This window comes from Rana temporaria, chromosome 2 (assembly GCF_905171775.1).
Source record: "Rana temporaria chromosome 2, aRanTem1.1, whole genome shotgun sequence".
Classification (NCBI taxonomy): Eukaryota; Metazoa; Chordata; class Amphibia; order Anura; family Ranidae; genus Rana; species Rana temporaria.
Genome location: NC_053490.1, coordinates 388,601,902 through 388,627,814, shown reverse-complemented (window position 1 = coordinate 388,627,814; position 25,913 = coordinate 388,601,902). Strand labels below are relative to the sequence as shown.

Here is a 25,913-nt window from a genome sequence, read left to right as displayed (position 1 = left end):
ATCTAAGATACACTACGCTGCCGTAACTTATCTTTTTTTTTTCGAATCCTCAAAGAATTTGCGCCGTAAGTTACGGCGGCATAGTGTATATTTGGCGGCGTAATGGCGCGGCATTCAAATCTCTGTGATGGGGGCGTGTTTTATGTAAATACGTCATGACCCGACGTAAACAACGTTATTTTTTAACTGCGCATGCGCCGTCCGTGGGGGTATCCCAGTGCGCATGCTCGAAATGAAACCAGAACAAGCCAATGTTTACGACGAGTGACGTCATTCTACGCAAATCCCTATTCGCGAACGACTTACGCAAACGACGTAAAAAATTCAAAATGCGAGGCGGGAACGACGGCCATACTTAACATTGAGTACGCCTCATAGAAGCAGGTTTAACTATACGCCGGAAAAAGCCGAACGCAAACGACGTAAAAAAATGCCCCGGCCGGACGTACGTTCGTGGATCGTCGTAACTAGCTAATTTGCATACTCGGCGCGGAATTCGACGGAAACGCCACCTAGCGGCTGCCAAAAAATTGCACCTAATCCGAGATGCCGTCGTATCTTGTTTTGTAGATACAAAACAAAGATACGACGCGCAAAATTTGAAAATAATTCTTCTGTGGATCTGCCCCTTGGTCTTTAAGTGGTTAAAATAATATTTCTAATTATTAAAAAATAAATAAAACATTTCTGCAACTAAAAACAGTCCCAAAATCTCTGGAAAAGGGAAAGGCAGCTACGTGACCTTATTATGGAGATGTAAATGCAGTAAACAATGCAGAGGGCTGGGATGAGCTTGGGGCTGGATCTCGCCTACAAAACTTGTTTATCTCCTACACACTGCAACAGCAGCGGAAGCGACTACACTTCCCGAGAGCCTTTGCGACGGCCGCTGACTTGCGATTGGTGGAGCAGAAAGGTAGGCCCGGCCCAGCTGGCGAGGCCATAAATAAGGTAGCGGAGGAGAGGAGGCGTACACAAGGGCAGAGTTCCAAGTTGGAAGAGAGGAGTATAGATGAGTGGAGAATTATAGCAAAGACTAACCGCCGTACGTAGGCTCTTTATCACCTCACCCGCAGCCCTGGAAGCCATTTGCCCCGTTGCCCCCATTATGGTGGGAGGCAATCCCTGTACCTGCCCCAGGGTCCGAGAAGACTGCTTCCCCGGGTGCCAGTCGAGCTGTGCCCGTAGGATTGTGACGGTGAGTAGTAAACGGGAAAAGAGGGGTTACCTCACACAGAAAAGTCCGTTAAGTGTGGTAAACAGAAGCGGCCAATCAGAAATTGTTTTTCTGCTAGCAGTGCAGTTCGCTGGGAGCTGATTGGCTTGCTTGCGGTGTGGTGTACTTTGTATCCCAGCTGATTGTGGTTGCTGTGTGTGCAGATCTGAGGAGTGGGGCTGTCTGTCTGTGGAGCTCTATACTTTGCTCTGCTAGAAACTTCATTGGGGGAATCTGTTGCTGAGCACGTCCTCAGTGTGTAACCTGAGAAGCGACCTGCTCTGTCACTCGCCATCCTTGTCCCCTACGCAGACAGGTCCTCTTTATTGGTGGCCACACATTTTTTAAAGTGTTTGTTTTTTTTTCCCAAACTTTATTTAGAAAAATCTAATGGTACAAAAAATATTGCACATCAAGTCATCCCATGTCTTTCTGATTGCAATTGATGTCAAACTCGGGGAGTTGGATTTGTTTTATTGGGTTTTAAAATGCTTAATAAGTGTTTGTGTGTTTTTTTTTTTGCGTTAAAATGCTTTACAATACAGTTATCTCAATGTATTGCTACTGATTGTGTTGACCTGATCAATATATTGCTAAGGCTGAAATCCACAGTTGTGAGGGCAAATCGGTAAACAATCCACGTAAACGGCCTCTGCTTTGTATCGTACGATCTAAATGAAGGGTTTATCCAATGGCCTATATATATATATATATATACACACACACACACACACACACACACACACACACACACACACACACACACACTCTCCGAATATCGTACGACTTTTTCCGCTTAATGGTCGCAAGTAGAAATTGAATGGTTTACTAAAGGCACACATTTTCGTACGACAAAAAAAAAAATCGGAAGTGATGTTATGTACCGTATTTATCGGGGTATAGCGCGCACCCCTAAAGTTGCCCTGAATCCTGTGGAAAAAAGTTGTTTTGTACTTAGTTTTGGTGTCTTGCGCGGCGGCCTCGTCGGGTCCGTCTGCGGCTTCGGGTGTCCTCTTCGTCGGATCCGGCGTCCTCCCCGCTTGTTTCCCGCGCCAAGTTTGAACACTGCGCCGACACATACAGAGCGCAGTACACTCGTGTATTGTCGGCAATGCTCGGCTACTCTCGCGCTGACGTCCTGTACGTCCAGGACATCGGCGCGGGAGGAGCCGAGACTGCCCAACAATACACGAGTGTACTGTGATCGGTATATGTCAGCGCAGTATTCAAACTCGGCGCGGGTATCGGCGTATACCATGTACCCACGATATTGTTGGACAATGACTGCACTGACTAAACGAAAATTGTACAATCTGGTATCATACGAGGAAAATTTTCGTGCTTGTCCGATCGATTAATATCGGATGACCTGTCGTGATCGGCTCTCAAAAAGCAGTGTACACGCGATCCGAAAATGGTACGATTCTTTCTCTGAGTTTTTTTTTTTTTTTGTCCAATATTCACAATGATCGTGTATGGGCCATAATGCTGGATACACACTATACAACTTTTGTTGGTGGTTCATTCCCTTTTAGATTTACTTTCAACTATGTGGTGCAAGGGCCTGTCTGCATACAAATTGAAAGTGTTTTAGGTTTGACCTCATATGGCTATGGCAAATCTAAAGGAAATTGTATAGTGTGTGGGTGTGTGTGGCCTCTAAAGGACTGACTGCTAGCAATCAATCAGAATCCACTCCTTCAAATTGCTAACGTACGGTTGTATCCGTTTCTGCCATGTTCTCTCCTAAACTGATTGACGATTGTATTGAGCAAAACGATCTCCGTGCTGCTGATCAATGCAAGCCAATTGATGATTTTGCCACCCAGTCCGATCAACTCATTTTGATTGACTCTGGATCAAAGGAAAGTTAGTCATTCAATTTGTTTGCGGATTTGATTGTTTTGAATGGCAACGTCGATCGGATGTAAAAAACGAAGCGTGTATGATCAGTGTAACACAGGCTCCTTCTGCCATAATTTTTTGTCTGCTTTTGTTGTCTTGTAACTCTGCTGCAATGTTACATCAGCAGGAGCTTTTTGGTGCATAGATTAAATGGAGAACGGAACAAGTCCTGGGCTGTCTTTACTGCTTAGCAACCCCCTTCTTTGCTCACCGTTGTGAGATTGCTCATATTTGGGTGATTTATCCTGGTGACGCACTGGAGATATTGCAATATTTTGGCCGCTTTAGAGGAGTTAAGGTGTGTGTGTGTGTGTGTGTGTGTGTGTGTGTGTGTGTTTTTTTCCCCCCAAGCATTTGTTTTTTGCACGTTGTGTACAGTGTTTTTGAGCTTTGGTGTTTTATTTTTTTTAATAGAGTATCTGTTTTTCATCATTTTGGTGTGTGTGGTGGGTTTTTATAGTTTAGTGCTAGAATTAGTTTAGTTTTGCATCTAATAGAATTCAATGAACCCGCATCTAAAATGCAAGTGCCGCGATTTGCAGTTTGCGTTTTTTTTTTTTTTTAAATTGTTTATAGCTGGTTGTTAAAGGAAATGTGGGGAAAAAAATTGCTGGCTAAAAAAAATTAATTTATAAACAAATCGCAGTAAAAGCACTGCAAAAACGCTCAAAAGCAACATGCTGAGGTGTGAATCGAGCCTTAATTGGCCCTAGTATGTGTATGAATCTGCGTTGGGGACCTTAGACTGTAAGCTCCCTGAGGGTAGGGACTGATGTGAATGTGCAAAGTATATGTAAAGCCAGGGTTTGACAAATTTGCTTGGAGTCTGAGCCAGCTAAAAAAGTTAGGAGCCAGAAAATATGCCCCATCCCACCAAGCTCGTGCGCAGAAGCGAACACCCCTGGATCCCTTTACATTGCACAGCACGTTTAGACCCCTTTGCATGTTACAGCACCCTGCACCTCCGGACCCCTTTACATTACACAGCACTCTGGACCTCTTTACATTACACGGCACCCTGCACCTCTGGACCCCTTTACATTACACAGCACCCTGGACCCCTTTACATTACACAGCCCTTGTACCTCTGGACCCCTTTGCAGCACCCTGCACCTCTGGACCCCTTTACATTACACCGCATCCTGCACCTCTGGACCCTACAGTACAGACCCTCCCCTAGCAATAGACCCCCCAACAATACAGACACCCCATACAGTGCAGACCCCCTAGAGTGAAGACCCCCCCCCCCCCCCCCCACACAGTACAGTAGTAGTGGCTTTGCAGGGGGAGGGGTATTGTAAGCTGCATCCGAACCAGTCAGCACACTGGGACCCGGTGCCATGAGAGACCCTTCCCTTCAGACCCACCCATGTACCTCAGACCACACATGAATAGAACGAGGTAGTGGCTTTGCAGGGGGAGGGGTAATGCGAGCCGCACCTGAGCCAGTCGGCAGACCCGGTGCAATGATGATCCCATTCTCTCCGTGGTAGCGTGGACTCTTGGTTTTGATCAATCTCGGCAGCCGCTGTCACGTCGAGCAGAGAGTGAAGCCGCCTCCCCCTCCTGCATGCACAGCACTGTGTAGACATAACTGAGGAGGGGAGGCGGCTTAACTCTGCTCGGCTGTGAAAGCCACTGCAGAGACTGATCAGAGCCGCGACCACGGCGAGGAGAGCATGTGATGGTTGCGCCGGGTCCCGGGTGTGCTGACTGGCTCGGGTGCAGCTCGCAGTACCCTCCGCTAAGCCACTACCTCGGGCTCTACACGTGTGTCCTGTGACTGCTCTGTGCTGCCGCTGCCTAAACCCGTACCACTGTCTTCAGTTGCGGGAGTGGCGCTGCCGACCTGATACACCCCCCAGGGGGTGTCACCTGGGGTTGCCCGCCCCCCACTTAGTACGCCACTGCCTCGCTCCAGTCCCCTAGGAAGCATAGGCTGCAAAGCCGCGGCCTCAATTGGCGGCCATCACGGCACTACGAGATTGCGGGTGGGGGGTGGATGTCCGACGCACACAGGATACCCCAGGTCTGCTGCCCCGGGCGCCAGGTCGATAATTCTAGGCGCAAAGCGACCTGGCGCCCGGAATTTGTCGAACCCTGTGTAAAACACTGCGTAAATTGATGGCACTAAGTACCTGAAATTTTTACATTTGAGCAGGAAAAATGTGTGATAATGCGCTCAAATCAAATCTGTGTATTTGGCTTACTTTCTCTGTACCCACAATGTGGACTGTTTGAAAAAATACATTGAAATAAAACCCATGGAAACGCTTATTCAAGTGGAACAAAAAAGCTTAAAGTGGTTGTAAACCCTTACAGATGACTTTTACGTACAGATAAGGCTTACCTGTAGGTACTGGAAATATCTCCTAAACCAGGGTTTGACAAATTTGCTTGGAATCTAGGAGCCAGCTAAAGTTAGGAGCCAGAAAACGCGCCCCGTTCCGCCAAGCTCGCATGCAGAAGCGATACATATGAGGTATCGTTGGAGCGAGAGCAATAATTCTAGCCCTAGACCTCCTCTGTAACTCAAAACATGCAACCCGTAGAATTTTTTTAAAGTCGTCTATCGAGATTTTAAAGGGTAAAAGACTGTCGGCATTCCACGAGCGGACGCAATCTTGACGCGTGACATGTTGGGTATCAATTTACTTGGCGTAACAATTATCTTTCACAATATAAAAAAAATTGGGATAACTTTACTGTCTTATTTTTTTATTAAAAAAAAGTGCACTTGTAAGACCGCTGCGCAAATACGGTGTGACAAAGTATTGCAACAATCGCCATTTTATTCTCTAGGGTGTTGGAATAAAAAAAAATATATAATGTTTGGGGGTTCTAATTGGAGGGAAGGAGATGGCAGTGAAAACAGTGAAAAAACACTTTAAGAACTGCTGTTTTACTTGTAATGCCAACAGCCACCACCAGATGGCACCAGGTCACAGAAAGAAGCTTGGGCCTTCACAAGACTGCAAAGCCCTCAATTACCGGCGGGCGGCAGGTCACAATTTTTTGACGCAAGTGCGATCGGGCTCCCAGATTTTGTCGAGCCCTTTCCTAAACCTGCATGGTTTAGGAGATCTTTACCATATATGCTTGCGCCAACGTCAATGGCACATGTGCACTATAGAAAAAGCGCGATTGCTCCATTTCTATAGTGCCCGCCAGCTCCCATGCATGCACTGTGGGGGACGTTGCGCGACTCCGGCCAGTCACAGAGCCAGGGTCCGCGGCCTCGGAAAGAGGGGTGAAGATGGGATGCTTCCTCCAGCGTGGGACATCGCAGGCTTCGTTTGCAGACAAGTGGCACATAATAGGCTAGTATGCGATGCATAAACTAGCCCATTATGCTTTGCCTTTGCAAGGGAATAAAGAGAAGTAAAACCCATCAGGGCTTACTTCCTCTTTAAACGCACCAATCTGCCCGATTTGAGCTACAAAAAAGCTCCAGAACTTTAGAGCTTCAGGCGAGTTGTGGCGATGTGAACCATCTCCATAGAGAATAGTTTTTTTTTTTCTCCCTTCAAGTGACAAAACAGAGGTGTGAATGGGGCTATACAAAAAGCGGCTGTTGGGTGCAGCAAATGTAGGGAAAGCCAATCGATAAAAACCTTTTCCAAAGTGTGTGTGTGTGTGTGTGTGTGTGTGTGTGTGTGTGTTTCAGAAATTCACACAATATAAATCAAGTGGAAAAGGTTACAGCTATTCAGTGCTTCCTAAACTGATGAACATGCCCTATAAAACTCAGCTGCTGACTTGGTTAGGTGCCGTCTTTCCAAAACTGGATCTTGCATTGCGCATTCCCAGCACCGCCATCATGGCTACGGGAGTTGGCTGTGGCTGCCCATCAATAGGGGGCCCCCCCCCCCAAAGCTACGTATTAAAAAAAAATGAAGAAAAACTTTTTTAAAGTGTCCCTTTTAAGTGGGTGTGTTAAGGGCGCCGGACACATGGGTGCTATTGGAGGCATGACTTGTGTCTAAACACGTGATTGGGGATAAGAAGCTCTATAGGCGTAGTTAAGAGTGGGCTCAGGGCTAAAAGCTCTGCGCCCCGAACACTCCACCTCTAGCATTATGTTTCCAGTGCTTGTAGTTGATTGGGTCAGTAGGGTGGGGCTTTTATGGGACCTGCAGCATCATTGGCTCACAGGCTGCCTGTCTCCTACAAGTGAGAGGGAAGGCAGACAGGAAGCGATGGGTCCTTTCAGAGGCAGCTCCATTCATCTCCCTGTGACAGACTTGGCATCCAGCAGTGCACACAGAAATCTCCAGGTATACTACATGCCAGGACTGGAGGGGGGGGGGGCAGAAGGGGCTATTATTACTGTGTCCGGAGTGACTGTACAGCAGCATTTAAATCTCCAACTTTACTTCACCTCTGTGTAATGCACATCTGTACACCTTCCCTATCACACCGATACCTTCACTATCTTCTGATTGCATAGATCTTCACACTGCTCACATCATGCCGCCTCTGACCATTCCAATCTCTGCCTGACACCCTTTTCCTTTCCAGATTACTTTTATCTCTTTTAAACTGTTGAGCAGATCAGAACAATCTCTGCAATCATTTAAGGTGGCTGTAGGAATGACATTAAAAAGGAATTATCTATTCTATAGCAAGCTTAAATGAGTGTACTGATCTGCTCAACAGTTTGGAAGAGATGAAAAGTAATTTTTGGAATGGAGAGGGTGTCAGTGATTGGACCCCTAAAGAGGAATGCCCAGATCTGAGACCACAAGAAAAGAAGAACTTGGTATAGGGATGGTGGAAACCCCTCATAATGGGCACATCAGGTTACAGACCTGGGAACATGGCACAGGGATGGTGGGAACCCCTCATAATGGGCACAGTGAGGTTGCAATTGACGGCCACAGTTTTAGCTAGCAGTAATACATAATCACCTGATGGCTATTTACAGCCCTGCATTACAAAAAGTAAATTTTTTCAGTTTGCACAAAAATAGAGCACCAGCCTCCACTGCTCCTTGCTGTGCATGCGTGGTTGTGAACTGTCTCGCAAATGTCACAGGGTACTGGAGGAGGGGCAAGGTGAATCATCCTCACCTGGGCAAGCATTGCACATATGGGGGTGGGTAGGGTATCGGTTAAAAAAAAAAAATTCAGTCAATACAGTGCAATCTCTGAACGAGGAGAGCAGATGGCATCACAATCTCTACCTTGTCTAATCAGAGAATAGACCAGTCTTTCCATACAGTTGAAGTAAAGAGCTTTGCCGTACAAGTCGTATGAATGTTTTTTTTTTTTTTTTTCAACATTTTAGATGGGTGTGCACTATATGTAGGTGAGTGTATGTAATGCAATTTTCTTTGTTTTGGATAGCGTAGGGAAGGATTGGAACTCCTGTCGGGCTTTTATTTTGGTCCTCGCCAAGTAAACTTTGTATTGGTGACTTGTCATTTGAGACAAAATATTATAGAACTCAAAGTTTTAAAATGGTCACCTATATGAGAGGGGGGAGCATCTTCTAATGGGCATGCCTGTTTTGGCATCTAAGAGTGACTCCTCTGCTTGGTGGATTTCCTCACTTCCTGTTGCATCCTCTGCACAGGAAGGGAGTGGAAATCTCCAAAGTACAGGCAACAAACTGGCAAGGCTTTTGTTTTACTTGGTCTGAAATATAAAACTGTTGGCTGTATACAAACCTAATTTGTGATTTGTAATTGTATGGCCTAACCATTGGTATCCATGTGCCATGTATAATCATTGTATAAGGATAATTGCAACTATTGGAATTCATTTGGCTTACAGAACATATCCATTGTAAATCAGTGTTTAACTTCAGTCCCAACAGGTCATGTTTTTAGGATCTTACAAAATTAGGCATAACTGCTATAGCTATTAGGCTAGGTTCACACTGCTGCGAATGGGGCTCGGGTAAGTATCTGGAGGGCTGAGAGGGGTTGCTGCACACAGAAGGCTTTTTATCTTTTTTTTTTTTTTTTTTTTTTTTTTTACAGTATAAGTTTTCATTGGTTTTAAAAGACAAACAACAACACACACATAAACACGACAGTACAGAGAGTGCAAAGGTCACAGTGCAAATGGAGATAATCATACACATACAGCACAAACATAGCATACTCCTGGCGGGAGGACATACCGGCCACGCCTAGGGCGGGATAAACTGCAAGGAGGGAGCTGAGACCAATGAAGGACGGCACCATGAGGCGCCACCCGTCCGCCAATCCCGCCCCGTCGCCCCCCCCCCCCCCTTTTAGTAGGGAAGCGAGGGGGCAGAGGAGGGGAGGGGCACGGCCAGGGGGGGGTCTCACCCACCTCCCCGCCCCCGGGGGCAGAGACATGATGGAGGATGCGATCAGGGGTCTCCAACCGAATCAATCCATTTCGACCAAATGCGTTCGAATTTTGCTGGGCAGTTTCTGCTTTCGTATGTCAACCGGTAAAGGGGAAGGACTTTGCTGATCGTGGCCAGCCAGGAGGACACAGTGGGGAGCTCAGAGCCACGCCATCGGAGTAGGATCTCCCTTCTGGCATAGAATAGTGCGAAAGTGATGGATAATTTACCGTGTTTCCCCGAAAATAAGACCGGGTCTTATATTAATTTTGGCTACAAAAATCACACTAGGGCTTATTTTCAGGGGGTGTCTTATTTATTTACGGTATGTACAATAATCTACATTTATTCAAATACAGTGATGTCATCATGACAATCTTAGAGTGGTTGTAACCCCAAAAAGAAAAAAATAAATCGTGATCCTTTAAAGCATGATAGCCAGCACAGTGACCCGCCGTAGCTCTTCTTCTCCACTCTGAGCACTGCAGAGGAAGGGACCGCTGACGTTGGAGAGAAGAAGATCTCCAGCCGGTCACGTGAGCGCCCAGCGGCACTGTAAGTAAGGTAATTTCCAAAACAAAGTTACAAAAAGGAGACACACTGCACATTATATAATCTTTTTACAAAACGGATTACATGTTTTTACGACGACTTTAACTAGGGTTTATTTTTGGGGTAGGGCTTATATTGCAGCCAGCCCCAAATATAACGCTAGGTCTTATTTTTGGGGTAGGGCTTATTTTCGGGGAAACAGGGTAGTATATCTATCTCCCTCTATCTCACCCAGGTAACTCAGAAGAAAAATTTTTGGGTCCTTCACAAGCACCACCCCACAGCGGTCCGAGAGGACCTCCGCCACCTTCCTCCAGTACTCATCTAATTTGGGGCAGGACCAGACCATGTGGATAAATGAGCCTTCGTCCAAGGCTTTTTATCTTAATGCATAGAATGCATTTAAATGAAAAACATTGTGCCTTTACCATTCCTTTAGGTTTGACCTCATATTATATGGTTATGGTAAATCTAAAGGAAAATTGTATGTGGCCAGCCCTGCTTTACAGCCTCCCTGCCTATGGGGTTTCTGACTCCTTTTCCCACCTATTGACACCCAAGGTCTCTGGAAAGGCTGATCTTGTTAGCCTGTGTAATACACAAAGTTTGCCAGAAGTGATCTCTGGTGCCACACAGGACCCTTCCCACTGCCCCCAGCCATAGTGTTTTTGGCCAATCTTTATAATTTGACAGATAATTTTAAAACCTATTATGTCTAATTGGCTTTTTTTTTTTTTTTTTAACAAAAGGTTAAAGGTTAGGCTGAGTGGGGAAAGGGAGATCAAAAGCATTGTAAGGTTAATTCCACATTAAACATGTCACATGTATCCATTAGGATTAAATAAAGTATACTCATTGTGTATGTATACTGTGTGGTTGATCATGTTCTACTGCATTCCATTTGGTGTTTTTATTTCCCAGGGCAGTGTATGAACATAGAAATTAATGATGTAATATTTGAAAGCGTGCATGCGCACGTGCAACCTTTGTCAGTCCATTATTAACCGAGCAGGCAGTTGGTGTTTTGGATTATGTTCTAAAGCGGTCTTGTTTTTAACAGGATCAAAGAGAGATGACTAAACCGAGGGAGAACTGCGGACCCAGTGCTTATATACCTGTGACACAGCTACCGGGGCCAGCTCTGAATGACAACATTGCTGCAGTTATGAGCCTTCATCCTGGGTATCTACGGGTGTTTTGGAAGACGCAGCATGAGCTTTTGCGTATGGATGGAGCACTGTCCCTCCCAGAGAGACACTATGTTGCCATAATGGTGAGTCAGAAAAAATATTCTTGTTTTTAAAATGGAACAAATTTTTAGCATTGCAAGACGTTTGATATAGTACATGGCGGCAACGAAAGGTATCTTTCTGTTCCTATAAGTCCCCATTCACACCTAGGCGTTTTGTCGCCTGTAGTGTGACGCCGCTGCCGCCAGAGGGCTGGAAACACATTGCCCTCTATGGAGATGGTTCACATCTCCACGCCGAACGCCTGTCGCCTGAAAAAAGGTCCCGGACCTTTTTTTCAGGCGGCTTTCAGCGTTCGGGGACCATCTCCATAGAGGGGCACATCTAGGCGGACAATCGTGGCGTTTTGTCGCCGCAAATCGCGGTACAAAACGCCGCTATTTGCCGCCGCAATTCGCGGGACAAAACGCTGCGATTTCGTCCGCCTAGATGTGAATGGAGCCTAACTCTCCCCTTTTCTACTGGTCATACAAGGCTTGTAAATGTCTGTTTACAACCTCATTCCATATTTATAGTAAATAAGAACTCTAACCAAATGTTAAAGGCCGAAGATGACCTAAAACCCCTGAAACATGTATTTTCAAAAAGGGGACACCTTGGAGAATTGGTTTCACTTTCTGCTGCCAACATGGCCAGGCGATCTGAAAAAATTGGAAGGGTGACCTTTATTAGGGTAGGTAGTGGGTGAGTTTCACCCTAGATAAGAAAGCTTGTTACATTTTCCCCCTGTGTAGATACGCTCTTTTTCCTGTTACAGTGGCTTCCACTTTCCATTTGGTGTTGAAGGCTTTAGCCAAGTAAAATGCTTGATGCATATTGACTACATTAACGATGCATATAATGCCATTTGTGAATAAAAGTGACGTTTCTGTAGCGTAATCAAGTCATCCTGTAATGCTGTTGACACTTGTCTTAAAACTAGCACTACAGGTTTAGCGAGGTTCAGATATCTGAGAAATGGTACCTGAATAACAGCCAGCTGGTCTAGCACAGGGCCCTTGGTTAATGTATAGTTGATGGTGAACCCTGCTGCTTATCCTTATCCCTTTACTCCCCGGACACCCTTTTCACCCATGAGACTGAGAAAAAGAAACCCTGTACGATTAAAGTTTGTTTCCAAATCCATTTCTTATGACAATGCTAGCTGCCTGATCAGCCAGTCACCAAGCCCATCATGTGCAAGGAAGTTTGGTGAGTCACACACTCCCACTTACCTTGAGTACTGGGTGTTGTCACTTGGTTTTCATAAATTGACAGAGCATCGGTGGAACAAAGAAAAGGCAAGTAAAATCGGCTGTGTGGGCCAGGATTAAAGTGAACCCTTGGCTTTGTAATGCATCGATGAGCCACATGCTAAATTCTAAGTGTATCTTAATTCCCTCTTTACCATTTGCTATTTAACTGTTTCATATCTAATTTTAGGCTGCTGCTCGCCATCACTGTGTCTACTTGGTCTCACTTCATTCAACCCATTTCCTTCAAGTTGGTGGGGACCCTCAATGGCTGGAAGGCATTAATGCTGCACCACTCAAACTGCGCAGGCTTAATGATTTAAACAAGTTCCTTGCACATAGACCCTGGCTTATAACCAAAGAACTCATTGAGGTGAGTGAAACCACAGGATTTGACTATGTAGAAGGGCTATGTAACTGACTAAGTTCCAAACTTGGCCATGCACGGTTCGCACCGTGGCTGGTTCAGCAGGAACTAGCTGAGATTCAAACCAATCATGTATAGGCAGGCTGAATGTACCCAAGTTGATCGCTCTACTTGGGCGGCAAAGCAGCTTGTTGTTGTATTTTACATGCTAATCTTGCCAACGGCTATAGCCATCTCTGTTCTCCCGACCCAGGACTGCTCCCCTGCCAGGTGAGCACAGTTGCTCCAGGAGGGGATTCCCCCGGCAAATATTAATGGTGTTGATGGGTCAATCAAGATTTTCTTTCCCGTAGTTGTAGGAAAGAAAAGCGCATCTATGGCCAGCTTTAGACTCCCACAGTGACTTTCCAAACTATCTTGGTATAGGCAGCCTCTTTGCCAACACTGCTAGGCCGATCTATGCTACACATGTTTGGTTTACACTGGCAGGCAAGGGATGTTGAAATCTAATTTGAGGAACCTTTTTAGGGTTGTCTAACTAAATCTGGAATCAAATATAATGAATGTCATCATGCAAAAGCTGACTGACCCACGCAAACCAGACTTCAGGACAGAAAGGGGGGCTTAATTGCCACACAAACTGTTCAATGCCCAGGGTATCCAGTTAAACCTGCAATTTATATAGGTGTAAGTTGCTGTGGCGCAACATACAGCTTTTACTGCAGCCACATTTGTAAATAAGGCCCACAGCCTATTTGGCTGGAATAAAAAAATGGTTTACCGGTTGCCAATAAAGGACTGTTGGGTCAGCTGTCACTCTTAGGGCTCATTCATATGGGGCATATAAATTCATGCCCCATGTAATGGCCACTCTTGCTAGCAAAGGTATCGACAAGTGTTGCATGCATCATTGTGCAGGAAGTGCCATAACTGACAATTGTGACACAGCAGCTGCTCCCAATGTGACATCCATGTGGGTGCACGGCCCTGAATGCGCAGCCTCTGTGAGCCATGCACTTGCTTGGATGTCACATTGAGAACAGCAGCTGCATCCTAGTTGCCGGTTATGGGACTGCCGGTGACTTGTCCTCAATGTTCCCCTATGGGGGAAGTTCCTCCACTCACTGCGCAGGCGCAAACTTCCCGACGGAAATCCCCGAACCTCGCCCGGCATCCAGGCTCATTCTTTAACATCCCCGTGGATTGGAGGATGTTAAAAAAAGAGCCAGGAGGCCGAGCGAGCGAAGCGAGCCGTCCGAGCGCAGCGAGGACGTGAGGCCGACTGGCCACTTTCCTCTAAGTCCACGTCGCCCTGGATGCCGGCCGCCGTTCGGGGATTTCCGTCAGCAAGTTTGCACCTGCGCAGTGCTTGACGGAACTTTCCCGATGGCTGGAACCAGCTCAGCGCATCAGTTCGCGCATGCGCTGGAACTTCCATGATACATGGAACCAGCACGTCAGATCACCGGCATGGGGATGAACGCAACGCTGGTGCATCCCTGTACAGGGTAAATATCCCTGTGTAATTGAGACGTTACCACAAACTTTGGCATTCCAAACTTATGAAGAATTGCCTTAGCAGAGATTACTTTCAGTGACAATTGCAAGTCAAAGCAGTTTACAGATTCAGATCTTTTATATTGAAAGTAGGTTGTAGATTAGAAATTGGCTAGCGTTGGTTTAAAAGTGTTAAATTTTTTTTTTCCTGCAGTCTCTTGTGAGCTCTGAAGGTGGAAACTTTTGGTCTCTTGCTGAGCTGATCCAGGCTCTTGTCCTGCTTACACACTTCCATGCACTTTCCTCTTTTATTCTGGCGTGTGGCATCTATCCTCCAGAGGGACTAAATATCGAGCGCCCTCCTTCACCTGTTGGGTCCTTGAGTCCGGTATGTACATTGTCAAAAGAACCTGTTTTTTGTTTTTATTATACAAGGTTTTATTTTATATGGAGTAAAGTCTTGTGTCTTTGTTTTAAAGAAAAAAAACACGTTCTCCTTGCTCTGTGTAGTGGTTTTGCACTGAGCAGCCCAGATCCTCCCTCTACTCTGGTACCTTATTGGCTCTCCTGGTCCCTCCCTCCTGAGTGCCCCCACAGCAAGAAGCTTTCTATGGGGGCAGCCGAGCCGCAGTTCCCTGTCTATTCAGACATGGAGCTCCTTTTTTTTTTTTTTCCATGACTGACAGCAGCGGAAGATAATTGGTGCTCATTGATGGATCGAGAAGGGGCTGTTGCACACAAGTCTTTTTCTTGATGCATTAAGCTCCAAAAAACTTCTGATTTTACAACCACTTTAAGTATTGGTCTGAAATTCCTTAAAAATGGACTTTCAAAGGCCCCTTTTTTTATTGGCTTGCTTGTCCAATATTTGAAGCAAAGTAGTTGGTGGGGCCACTACTAGCTTAAGAGTGTCCCAGTTTCAGGGTGCTGAGATGTGTTGACACCTCGGTGCCTACTATACCAGGCTGTTAACTCTCTTAGGAACTAAAGGTACACTTAAGAGGATCTATCATTAAAGCTTAATTCCAGGTAGTCGGCTCCTTTGTAAAAAGTAATGGCACACCGAGTTAAGTCCCAGTAGCTGCATTACATCTCCTGTGCTGATCTCATTTCACTCTCAGATGGCTCACTGTATTTCTGGGAGCCCGACACTAATGCTTAAGATCGAACCATGAGGCCTTAAGGTGTGTTTATGGTAAATGTACTGAGGCCATCACACTAAAGTGAAAATGTGCATAAAGCGCATTCATTCATATTAAACCCTAATTTCAATGGGCATTATTATATTGGATTATTTGTCTTGTCATAGTAATGTGTAATGCATACCTGCAGGGGTCAAGCACGCCACAAGAAGCAGAGCGTTTGCTGGCTGAAATGAAGAAGTTGGATGAGGAAAAACAAGAAGCCACTCGGGAGGAAATGGAGACTAGGTTTGAGAGGGAGAAGAGAGCATGCATTATGGTGACATCTAATGGTAATTGAAGTTTTGTGGTATAATTTGCTGTTTGCACAACATGTATAGAATATAAAGTGCATCTTGGTGGTGCATGCTGCCTCATATTGAATAACTTTGTCATAGCTTGCGGGATAACGTTCAGAAAAATTTCAGAACTTTTTTTTCCTTTTTTTTTTTTTTTTTTTTTTTTTTTTTTGTGACCTATAAACTGTAAAACTCAGTTGAACAAGCTGAAATCTTTTGGGAGGGAAGAAAAAATATATGGTAGCAAGTGTGCACACCCTTAAACTAATACTTTATTGAAGCACCTTTTAATTTTATTACAGCACTCGGTCATTTTGGGTATGAATCTATCAGCATGGCACATCTTGACTTGGCAATATTTGCCCACTCTTCTTTGCAAAAGCACTCCCAAATATGTCAGATTGCGAGGGCATCTCCTGTGCACAGCCCTCTTCAGATCACCCCACAGATTTTCAATTGGATTCAGGTCTGGGCCATTCGAAAACTTTAATTTTTCTGGTGAAAGCCATTCTGAAATATGAAGTTCCTCTTCATGTTCAGCTTTCTAGCAGAAGCCTGAAGGTTTTGTGTCAATAGTAACTGCTTCCGGACCAGCCGCTGCAGTTATACTGTGGCAGGTTGGCTCCCCTGAAGAAGCCATTGTAGCTGTACATCTCCTCTAAGAATCCTCCGGCGGCGCGCATGCCCTGGAGCTGATGAGTGGGCACCCACAATTGCTCCATTACAGAACGCGGGTGTAAACGCACAAATCCCGGTTCTCTCAGGGATGACGAGACCAATCGTGTATGAACACCGATATCTCTATCTCTCTCTTCCCCCTAGTCAGTCCCGTCCCCCTACAGTTAGAGCACACAATAGGGAATGCGGTTAACCCCTTGATCACCCCCTAGTGTAAACCCCTTCCCTGTCGGTGTAATTTATACGGTAATCGGTGCACTTATTGCTGTATTAATGTCAAAGTTCCCCCCAAAAAATGTGTCGAGTGTCTGATTTTTTTTTTTTTTTTTTTGTCTGCCGCAATATTGCTGCCATTACTAGTAAAGTCATTGTGACGGTATCGGTATGATATCCCCGTCAAGCATTCCCTCCTCTCCATACAAGAACATCACAGGATCCCCCACACATGAGTCAAGACTGGATGCTGGAACCAAGACACTTTATTGACACAAAAACTCAGCTTATATGTGGTTACAGCCTGTTAGGAACGCCCCCCTCACACAGTGGGGTTTCCCATACAGATTATAGGAGACAAGTCGGAGCCGACCATGCAGACACGTTTCTTTAGATAAAGACATCAGTGGAGTTAATTAATACACTGAAGCAATCAGAATAATTAACATACTACTTCTCTAATCATTTAGCCTGATGATACAATACTCATCTTTTAAGGGTAAACACAGATCTTCTTCACACAACACAATAGATCAATTAACGTTTAGAATAGTGAGGGGACATTAGCACGTCAATAACCGGTCAGAGGAATGAATCACACATGAAATTCCTTTCTACCTCTACGGCTAGCAGGGAGCAGTAAACTGAGACATATAGGCAAATGTATCACAGTCATAAATCTGTCCCCTATTTTGAATATATGCTTATTGCATTTTTTTATTTTATTTTTTGTCGCCACTCGCAGAAGTGATGAAATACCACCAAAAGAAAGCTCTATTTGTGGGGGGGGGGGGGGGGGGAAGGACGTAAATTTTGTTTTGGTACAGCGTCTCACAACCGCGCAATTGTCAGTTAAAGCAACAGTGCTGTATAGCAAAAAAAGACCTGTCATTGGGCAGCCAAATCTTCCAGGGCTGAAGTGAGTAACTGGTATATGGAACTGTTCATAATTCCCTCTACCTTGACTAAGGCCCCTGTTTCTGCTGAACGGCCCCAAAGCATGATGCTGCCACCATCGTGCTTCATGGTGGGTATGGTGTTCTTTTGGTGATGTGTGCAGTGTTTTGCACCAAACATCTTCTTTTTTATTTTAGCAGGCTACTCCCATCCTAATCACGTTCAGGAAATACTAACCGCTCCCCCCAAGGGGAAGGAGGAGCAAGTGTTCTCTCCTGAACAACTGACGGGGGCAGGAACCACCAAAGGCCAGGGGCCTGGCCCCTCAGCTTCGACCTCATGTTTCTCCGTCCAAATCAGAAGGCTTCCACCTCGCCGTGTACTCAGGACGGTTAGCATAGCACCACCTACTGGCAACTGATAAGAACAGATACTGCATTTGATCTTGGCCAAAAGGCCTAGAAGCAATGTTGTGCCAAACATCTTTTGGAATTATGGGCAAAATTCAACCTTGGTTTCATCAGACCAGAACACATTTTTCCCACATGCTTTTAGGAGACTTCAGATGTGTTTTTGTAAAATTTAGCTGGGGTTGGATGTTTTTCTTCAGAAAAAACTTCTGTCTTGCCACTCTACCCCATAGCCCAGACAGCACTTGCCAGATATTCCTGCAGCTCCTTTAATGTTACTGTAGGCCTTTTTGCAGCCTCCTTGACCAGTTTTCTTGTGTCTTCCATACATTTTGGAGGGAAGTCCAGTTCTTGGTAATGTCACTGTTGTGCCATATTTTCTCCACTTGAGGACTGTCTTCACTGTTTTCCATGGTATATTTAATGCCTTGGAAATTCTTTTGTACCCTTCTCCTGACTGATGCCTTTTTAACAGTGAGATCCCTCTGATAAATTGGAAGGTCTCTAGACGATGGCTTTTGCTGTAGCATGCGACAAAAAAAAGTCAGGAAAGCCCTACTAGAACAGCTGAACTTTATTTTTGGTTAATCAGAGGCACTTTTAACGGCAGGTGTGTACGGATTACTATTTGACATCCGTTTTGAATGCGATTGCCTAATTCTAAACACTGCTATATCCCCAGTTATGAGGGTGTGCACATTTATCCAACCACTTTTTTTTTTTTTTTTTTTTTTTTTTTTAATGCCCCGCCCTAAAATTTGTTTTGTTTTTCTATTGGGTTGTACAGTTTATAGGTCGCATTAAATGTGGAATTTTTTTTTTTTTTATCACACAAACCTAACATATTTTAACAGATGTGTAGCCTTTTATAGTTACTGTATATATGATCTATTTTTTTTTTTTTCTTTGCAGATGATATAGCTCAGTTATCTCCTGGAATTCTCCACTTCCTGGATGATCCTGATTTTGGCTACATTGATTTCAGCAGGAGGGGTGAACAAGCTCCTCCCACATTCCGTGCTCATGTAAGTATTGTCTTTGAGTAAATTTAAAGCTCATCTTTAGCTTTTAATGAAGTTAAAATAGTTTTGACAAAGTTGGTCTAAAGCTGCTACATTTAGGAAGATATACAGCAATTGGGAGCTCTGTACTGTATGTAGCCTCAGCTGTGCTCAGACTTTCACAGGGAGCTTTGTGTTCTATGAATTCAAAGCTTCTGACTGTCAGATTGTTGCATCATCCACCCGTCTCTCCATCTAAGGCAATCGGAGGAAGCTTATGTATTTATTCATGGAATACAAAGTTGCCTGTAAGGGCTCATTTACACTTTAGCACACTTTAAGGGTTAGTTTACACTTGCTTCAAAATGAGGCTTCGGACAGGTATTGTTAAAGCTCTCTGAACGCCAGTCAAAGCTCCTGACACTAAATAAAATGGTTAGCTTACAGTCCTGTTTATTATACTCCCATGTCGCTTTAGTTGTGCTTCAAGGCCTCCATAGAAGTCTATGACAAGCAAAAGGAAGGTGTAAACGGGACTGTAAGCTAACCATTTTATTTAGGGACAGTAGCTCTTTACTGGTGTTCAGAGAGCTTTAACAAAGCCTGTCTGAGACCTTGTTTTGAAGAAAGTGTAAACTAGCCCAAAAAAAGGCTGAGTGCAGCTCAGCCCAACTCAACTTTTGTTCTGGATGTGGCGTAGGAAGTTGCCCTTCTACTGCTGGAAAACGGCTGTTTTGTGACACTTTAGTGTAGTTGCTTTCAAATCCCACTGTTGTGTTCCAATTCACACACGGCATACCATTTTTTTTTTTTATATATAATCTTATGGACAGAACATTATATATTAGTATTATAGTAATTGATTCATGGACCATGGGTTAGGACACTGGCGAAAACCTTGCTGGGTCTGCCCCCCTAGTGTCCCCATATCTTTTGGTTTTAAAGGGGGTTGTAAAGGTACTTCTTTTTTTTTTTTTTTTCTTTTTTTTTTTTTCTTCTAAATTGCTTCCTTTACCTTAGTGCAGTCCTCCACTTGCCTCATCCTTCGATTTATGTTTTTTAAATGTCCTTATTTCTTATAAATCCTCACTTTCTGTTGTTCTGTCTGTAACTACACGCAGTAATGCAAGGCTTTCTCCCTGGTGTGGAGTGTCATGCTCGCCCCCCCTCCCTTGGACTAGAGGAGTGTCAGGACTCTCCTTTAGTCCAAGGGAGGCATGACACTCCACACCAGGGAGAAAGCCTCGCATTACTGTGTGTAGTTACAGACAGAAGAACAGGAAGTGAGGATTTTTTTAGACGAAATGAGGACATTTAAAAGCAAAATGAAAGGATGAGGTAATTGGAGGACTGCTTTTAAGGTAAAGGAAGCTCTTTAAGGAAAACATTTACCTTTACAACCCCTTTAACCACTTGCTTACTGGGCACATATACTCCCTTCTTGCCCAGGCTGAATTTCAGCTTTCAGCACTGCGACGCTTTAAATTAAAATTCCGCGGACGTGCGACGTGCCTTCCAAACAAAATTGACGTGTTGTGTTTTTTTTTTTTTATTTTTTTTTTTTTTTACAAATAGAGCTTTCTTTTGGTGATATTTGATCACCTCTGCGGTTTTTATTTTTTGCGCTATAAACAAAAAGCAACAATTTTGAAAAAAAAAACACAATTTTTTACTTTGTTGCTATAATAAATATCCTTTTTTTTGTAACTATTTTTTTTCTCAGTTTAGGCCGATACGTATTCTACATATTTTTGGTAAAGAATAAAATCGCAATAAGCGTATAGTGATTGGTTTGCACAAAAGTTATAGTGACTACAAAATAGGGGATAGAATTCTGATTTTTTTTTTTTTTTTTTTTACTAGTAATACGGCGATCTGGGAATTTTGTCAGGACTGCAATATTGCGGCGGAAACATCGGACACTTTTGACACATTTTTGAGACCATTCACATTTATACAGCGATCAGTGCTATAAAAATGCATTGATTACTGTATAAATGTGACTGGCAGGGATGGGGTTAACACTAGGGGGCGAGGAAGGGGTTAAATGTGTATCCTGGGTGTGTTCTAACTGTGTGTGGAGGGGGGTGACCGATGCTGTGTCCCTGTTTACACACAGAGCTCCACGTCCCTGGCTCTGTCATTGCCGATCGCGGACATCACGGCCGCCAGGCACGCGCATCGGCATCTCGGACCAGCCGGGTGCGAGCGCACGCCCCCCAGTGGCCGGAGGACGTCATGTGACGTCCTCCTGGATTTATAGAGCCACCTTGAGGCCGTCTTTTGACTATGGCCCGGGGCTCAAGAAGTTAAGCTGCACTGAACAATTGTGAATTGAAAATGGAGACACAAAGTGGGACACTTGTTTCTCACGATCATACAATGCAGAATCTAATCTGTTGGGGCATTGTTCAAATCTAGTTTACAACTGAGATCTACCAGCACAATACAGACAAGATTTATTATAGTAAATATTAAATCCATCCCCTCCACATTACAGAACTGGGGAAATACTGGGTCCCCCCCCATACTTCCCTTTTGGGTTACATGAGTGCACTTATGTTTGCACTCCTGTGACTCAGTTAGCCAACAATGTGCTAAAGCCCACTGGCAGCTGGAATCGGAGCTGCTTCAGGCTGTGGAATGATTCCTGGCCATATTGTCAGGATCCTCTAGACTGCCTGATTGACCCCCCCCCCTTCAGTGAGAGCCATTGGTCTCTGAAGACGGAGCTCAGCAATCGGCAGTCCTGTAAACATTTGGGGTTTATTTACTAAACCTGCATGGTGCAAATCTGCATAGAAACCAATTGGCTACGATGTACAGCTGCACCAGAGTCTGAGTCTACCAGTTTTGGTAAACTCCTCCCTGGTTCTCGGTCTTTTATAGCCAAAGTGGGACAGCTGCAACACAGAGGCGAGTTTAGATTTTTGTATTCCAAGTCCATACTTTCCCTTCAAGTGTTATGATATGCAAATCTGTACATTTTAACAGATATAAAAAGTTGTTTGGCTGCAAAATGGAAATACACTTTTAAAAGTAAATTCCTTTTTTGTTTTTTTCCCACAAGTGTCAAGTAATGCTTTTTCTTGGGATGTTTGAAGTGCTGACACCCTCGCATGCTTGCACATATATATTGAAATCCTAAAAAACAAGTAATTGCCCCACACCCAAACTAGCCTTAGCTGATGTTTCCTGGGTTGCCTGCATACTAAAACGTCCCATATATATGAATGTGATATTAGGGGGCAGCCTGTTGGTATAATTTTACCTGCCAGAATCTAAACAATGCCAGCGGTCATTGCCATTGGTGGAGCTTGGCTTTAGCTTGGGCTAGTTTTACAAGGTTAAAGATCATTAATCATCTAAACCTTCCCCCCCCCCAAATCCTTATGACCAGGTAGAATGGAGGGTCTAGGGAGGTGTAGGATAAACTTTACTTCATGGTCAGCTTACCGGGTTAATGTATAGCCTCATTTGTGCATGTTGCCTGAACATGGGTGGTTTTTCACGTTTTTTTAATATATTGCTCTGACTTTTCTGGCATCTGCAGGACTTCACATGGAATACACATGGATATTCACTGCTACATAGGTTGTGCCCAGAAGTGGGGCAACTTCTGGATGATAAGTTTCAGGTGGCCTACGACTTGACATATCACACGATTGCTTCACATCAGGGAGTGGATACATTTAAACTGCGTAGAGCTATATGGAACTATATTCAGTGCATTTATGGAATCCGGTAAGGACAGCAAATTATATGGTTGCAAACTTTAGGTAATTTCTGTCTCTATTTTTATTTTATTTTTTTTCTTCATGGCACTTACTATTTTGTATTTTACTCCTGGTAGATATGATGATTATGATTATGGTGAGGTGAATCAGCTGCTAGAGAGAAGCCTTAAATTGTATATGAAGACTGTGACCTGTCACCCAGAGAGGGTAAACCGGCAACTATATAACGACTTCTGGCGGGAGTTCAAGCCCTCTGAGAAGGTAAATTAAAACGGGACAATAGGTTTTGGTACTATATTTCCAATTTGGGGGGGTTGAACAGATTGGGTCCTATACACACATGGGCATTAAAATGCTGCACTTTTTTTACTTTCTTTACTTTTACTTTTTTACTGCTTAGTAAATTCCAAGGATAAATATATTTTTGGGCAAATTAACTTGATCCACAAGTTTCTAAATGCCTGAACCATGCATTGGTTGAACAGTGTTTTGTACCACCTCAAAGTTCATATATTGATGAGAATATTTCATTTTATTTAAAATTTTGAAAAGTTTACTTATACCTGCAACTTTTTTTTTATTTTATTTTTTGTAAAGTGCACTCCATTGAAGAATTAAAACTAAAAGCCAGACAGTTTGTTTTTAAAACAGTGTTTTTATAAAAAAAAATGGCTTTGGTATGTTTGCAAAATCTGGTTGATTTCAGATTGTACAAAAGGTTCCAATGTTGGGATGCTGAAAGATGCATTTAAAGATGTGAATTGTGCATTAAACATGCTTTTTGTCTTGTAGGTGCATTTGAACTTGTTACTGTTGGAAGCCAGACTACAAGCTGCACTGCTGTATGGTCTCAGAGCGATCACCCGCTATATGACGTGAGCCTGTGGAAGAATGGGCTGCGCCACACAGGACTGACTCTCCTTCATTGCTGCATATTTGCACACTTTAAAAATATATGGGTGTACTCCTACCCTATGCTGCAGGCACTGTTCACCTTATAGTATAAACACTGCTGGTCAATAAGGTACTAAGCACCTCTAAGCTCCTTGGAATCGATTTTTGTCATTTTCTGCAGTGGTAGTTATCTTTGTTTACATTGTCACTGTGCAGGTTTTTTTTGTTTTGTTTTTTGAGTAAATATTTCACAATAACACAGAATATCTTCATTCACACATTGCTTTTAATACTAATTCACCTTCTAGTAGACCCTCACCTTGTTCCTGAAATGATAAGCTGCCAGTGTTGAGTTGCTGATGCAGTAGCTTTAACACTTTTGAAGACCAGAAACAATTGTACAGATCAGGTGTTTAGATCTTGCTTGCTATGTACATGTTGGGTCTCCAGGAATGGTAATACATTTACATTGGGCCTGCATGGCTCTAGGAAATTATCCTAATGCCACCTTCATGTTGGCTGGTGGGTAATCTTTAATTTGGTGATGTAGCCTATGATACACAAAGTGTTTTTCTTCCAGGGTGTACTACTGCAAATTCCTCTGTGCACTATAGAGCATAGCTTTCTCCACTAATCGAGAGAAGCCTTGTATTGGGTAAAAGCATTCCTCTGGCTGAAGCAGAGATTGGTGGTATCTGCCATCTGTCTGATTTGGCCAATTAGGGGGAAGCCTTGTGTTCAATAAAAAAAAAAAAAAATTACAGGGCTTCAGATTGGTGGAGGCACTGGAACAAGTGACTGTTGGTGTACAGTGGAAGTCACAGGAGCACCAGCTGGAAGAAGATGCCCCTTGTGGGTCGTAAACGACAGCACCAAATTAAAGGTTATCCCTTCGCCACATGGGCCTGCCATTAGGATAATTTGTTGGATCCAAGCCGGCCCAAAGTGAATGTATTCTGTATTGCCATTTGTGGAGCTCTTAAACTATATATATATTTTTTTTTTTTTCATGTGTCCAAAATTGAACATGGTCATTGCACAGGTACTCCAATTCACTAAAGGAAAGCTTGCATTCCTGAGGGAACATTTTTTATTTCTAGGCCTGAAACTTTGATGTTTGTTTACAACACTAATTGAATAAAGGCCCTGTGGCCTTTGTGACTGCAGTAAATATTTGCACATTTTTAAGGGGTGTATGCCTTTTTTAGTAAAGCTGTTTACCATTTTCATTAGCTCAGACTAAATGTTGCATTTGGAAATATTTTTGTGAAGACTTGCTGTTTTGCACACACTGGATCAATCCCATCTGTAAATACTACGTTCTAGAGTACCGTTTTAGGCCTCATTCACGTGAGCACACTGTTCCATGCAGAGGGCTGTGATTACTTTAACTGCATTCTGAGCTGTTCAGTGGTCTGTACAGATGTACACTTGGGGATCCATGCAGACATCTGTCATTTTAACAGCTTGGCTGCACAGAATGCCCATGCAGGTAAATGCAGCCCTTTGCATGGGTGTACAGAACAGTACCGCTCTTTGAATGAGGCCTTGAGCTACATCAACATGAGTGGCTCAAGTCCTGCAAACCTCTGCAGAGCCATCCTCAATTGTCAGTTGCTCTCTTGTTCACGTATATGTTAATGTCTTTATGTGTTATAGCAAAGGTCTGCACAGCTGAATACAATGCAGGGAGATGTCGCTATTCAAAAATGTTTGGCGTGGTGCTCAAGGATTGGTAAAACTAGGAGGGTTTACGATTTACTTTTTCTCTAGAAAACCTATCCTGCTTGCCTTATGCATTTCTAAAACTTGTAGCACAAACAAGTTCCAAGGTAGTGACGACTTGATGCATTTCACAAATTCTACTTTGGTATACATTGGGCAAGGGTTTGCTTCTCCCCAGAAGGGGCATTGAAAATGCCACATTTACTCAAACTGAACACAAGGTAATAAGCCTAGGATGTATTCTTGCAGTTGGGAATGAACCACGTCTATCTTTCCATCAGCCCTGTTGGGTACAGTATTTTGAGAATTACAAGGCTATATTCCTGTATTCTACCTCTCATTCAAATGCACCTTTTCGGTACTCATTGATCTTTTATACTGTGAATTTTTCTTGGTTTTCTAGAACTGCTGATTGTATATGTTTAAGGGTAAAAGTAGGGGCAATATGACCCTATAATTTACTATGGTTTTTGTCTTTTTTAATCTTTCTTTGTAAAATCTTGTTGCAGGTTAATTTGTTTAAACGTGTGGAATA

General features: G+C 43.8%; 1 protein-coding gene and 1 pseudogene across 2 annotated transcripts; one reads left to right on the top strand and one right to left on the bottom strand.

Moving 5' to 3' along the window:
- The first annotated feature begins 947 nt into the window (after positions 1-947).
- On the top strand, positions 948-24,411 carry SESN2 (sestrin 2). Of its 2 annotated transcripts, none has more exons than XM_040337979.1 (9): positions 948-1,045; positions 11,058-11,270; positions 12,670-12,852; positions 14,558-14,731; positions 15,676-15,817; positions 18,934-19,046; positions 22,576-22,766; positions 22,876-23,020; positions 23,552-24,411. In XM_040337979.1, the coding sequence occupies exons 2-9, from the start codon at positions 11,070-11,072 to the stop codon at positions 23,636-23,638; spliced, it is 1,236 nt and encodes a 411-aa protein (XP_040193913.1). In that variant the 5' UTR covers positions 948-1,045; positions 11,058-11,069; the 3' UTR covers positions 23,639-24,411. The 2 variants fall into 2 exon arrangements, with proteins under 2 accessions (XP_040193913.1, XP_040193912.1); XM_040337978.1 differs by having other exon boundaries at positions 950-1,198.
- Positions 17,875-18,080, bottom strand: LOC120930004 (annotated as a pseudogene).
- Positions 24,412-25,913: the final 1,502 nt, after the last annotated feature.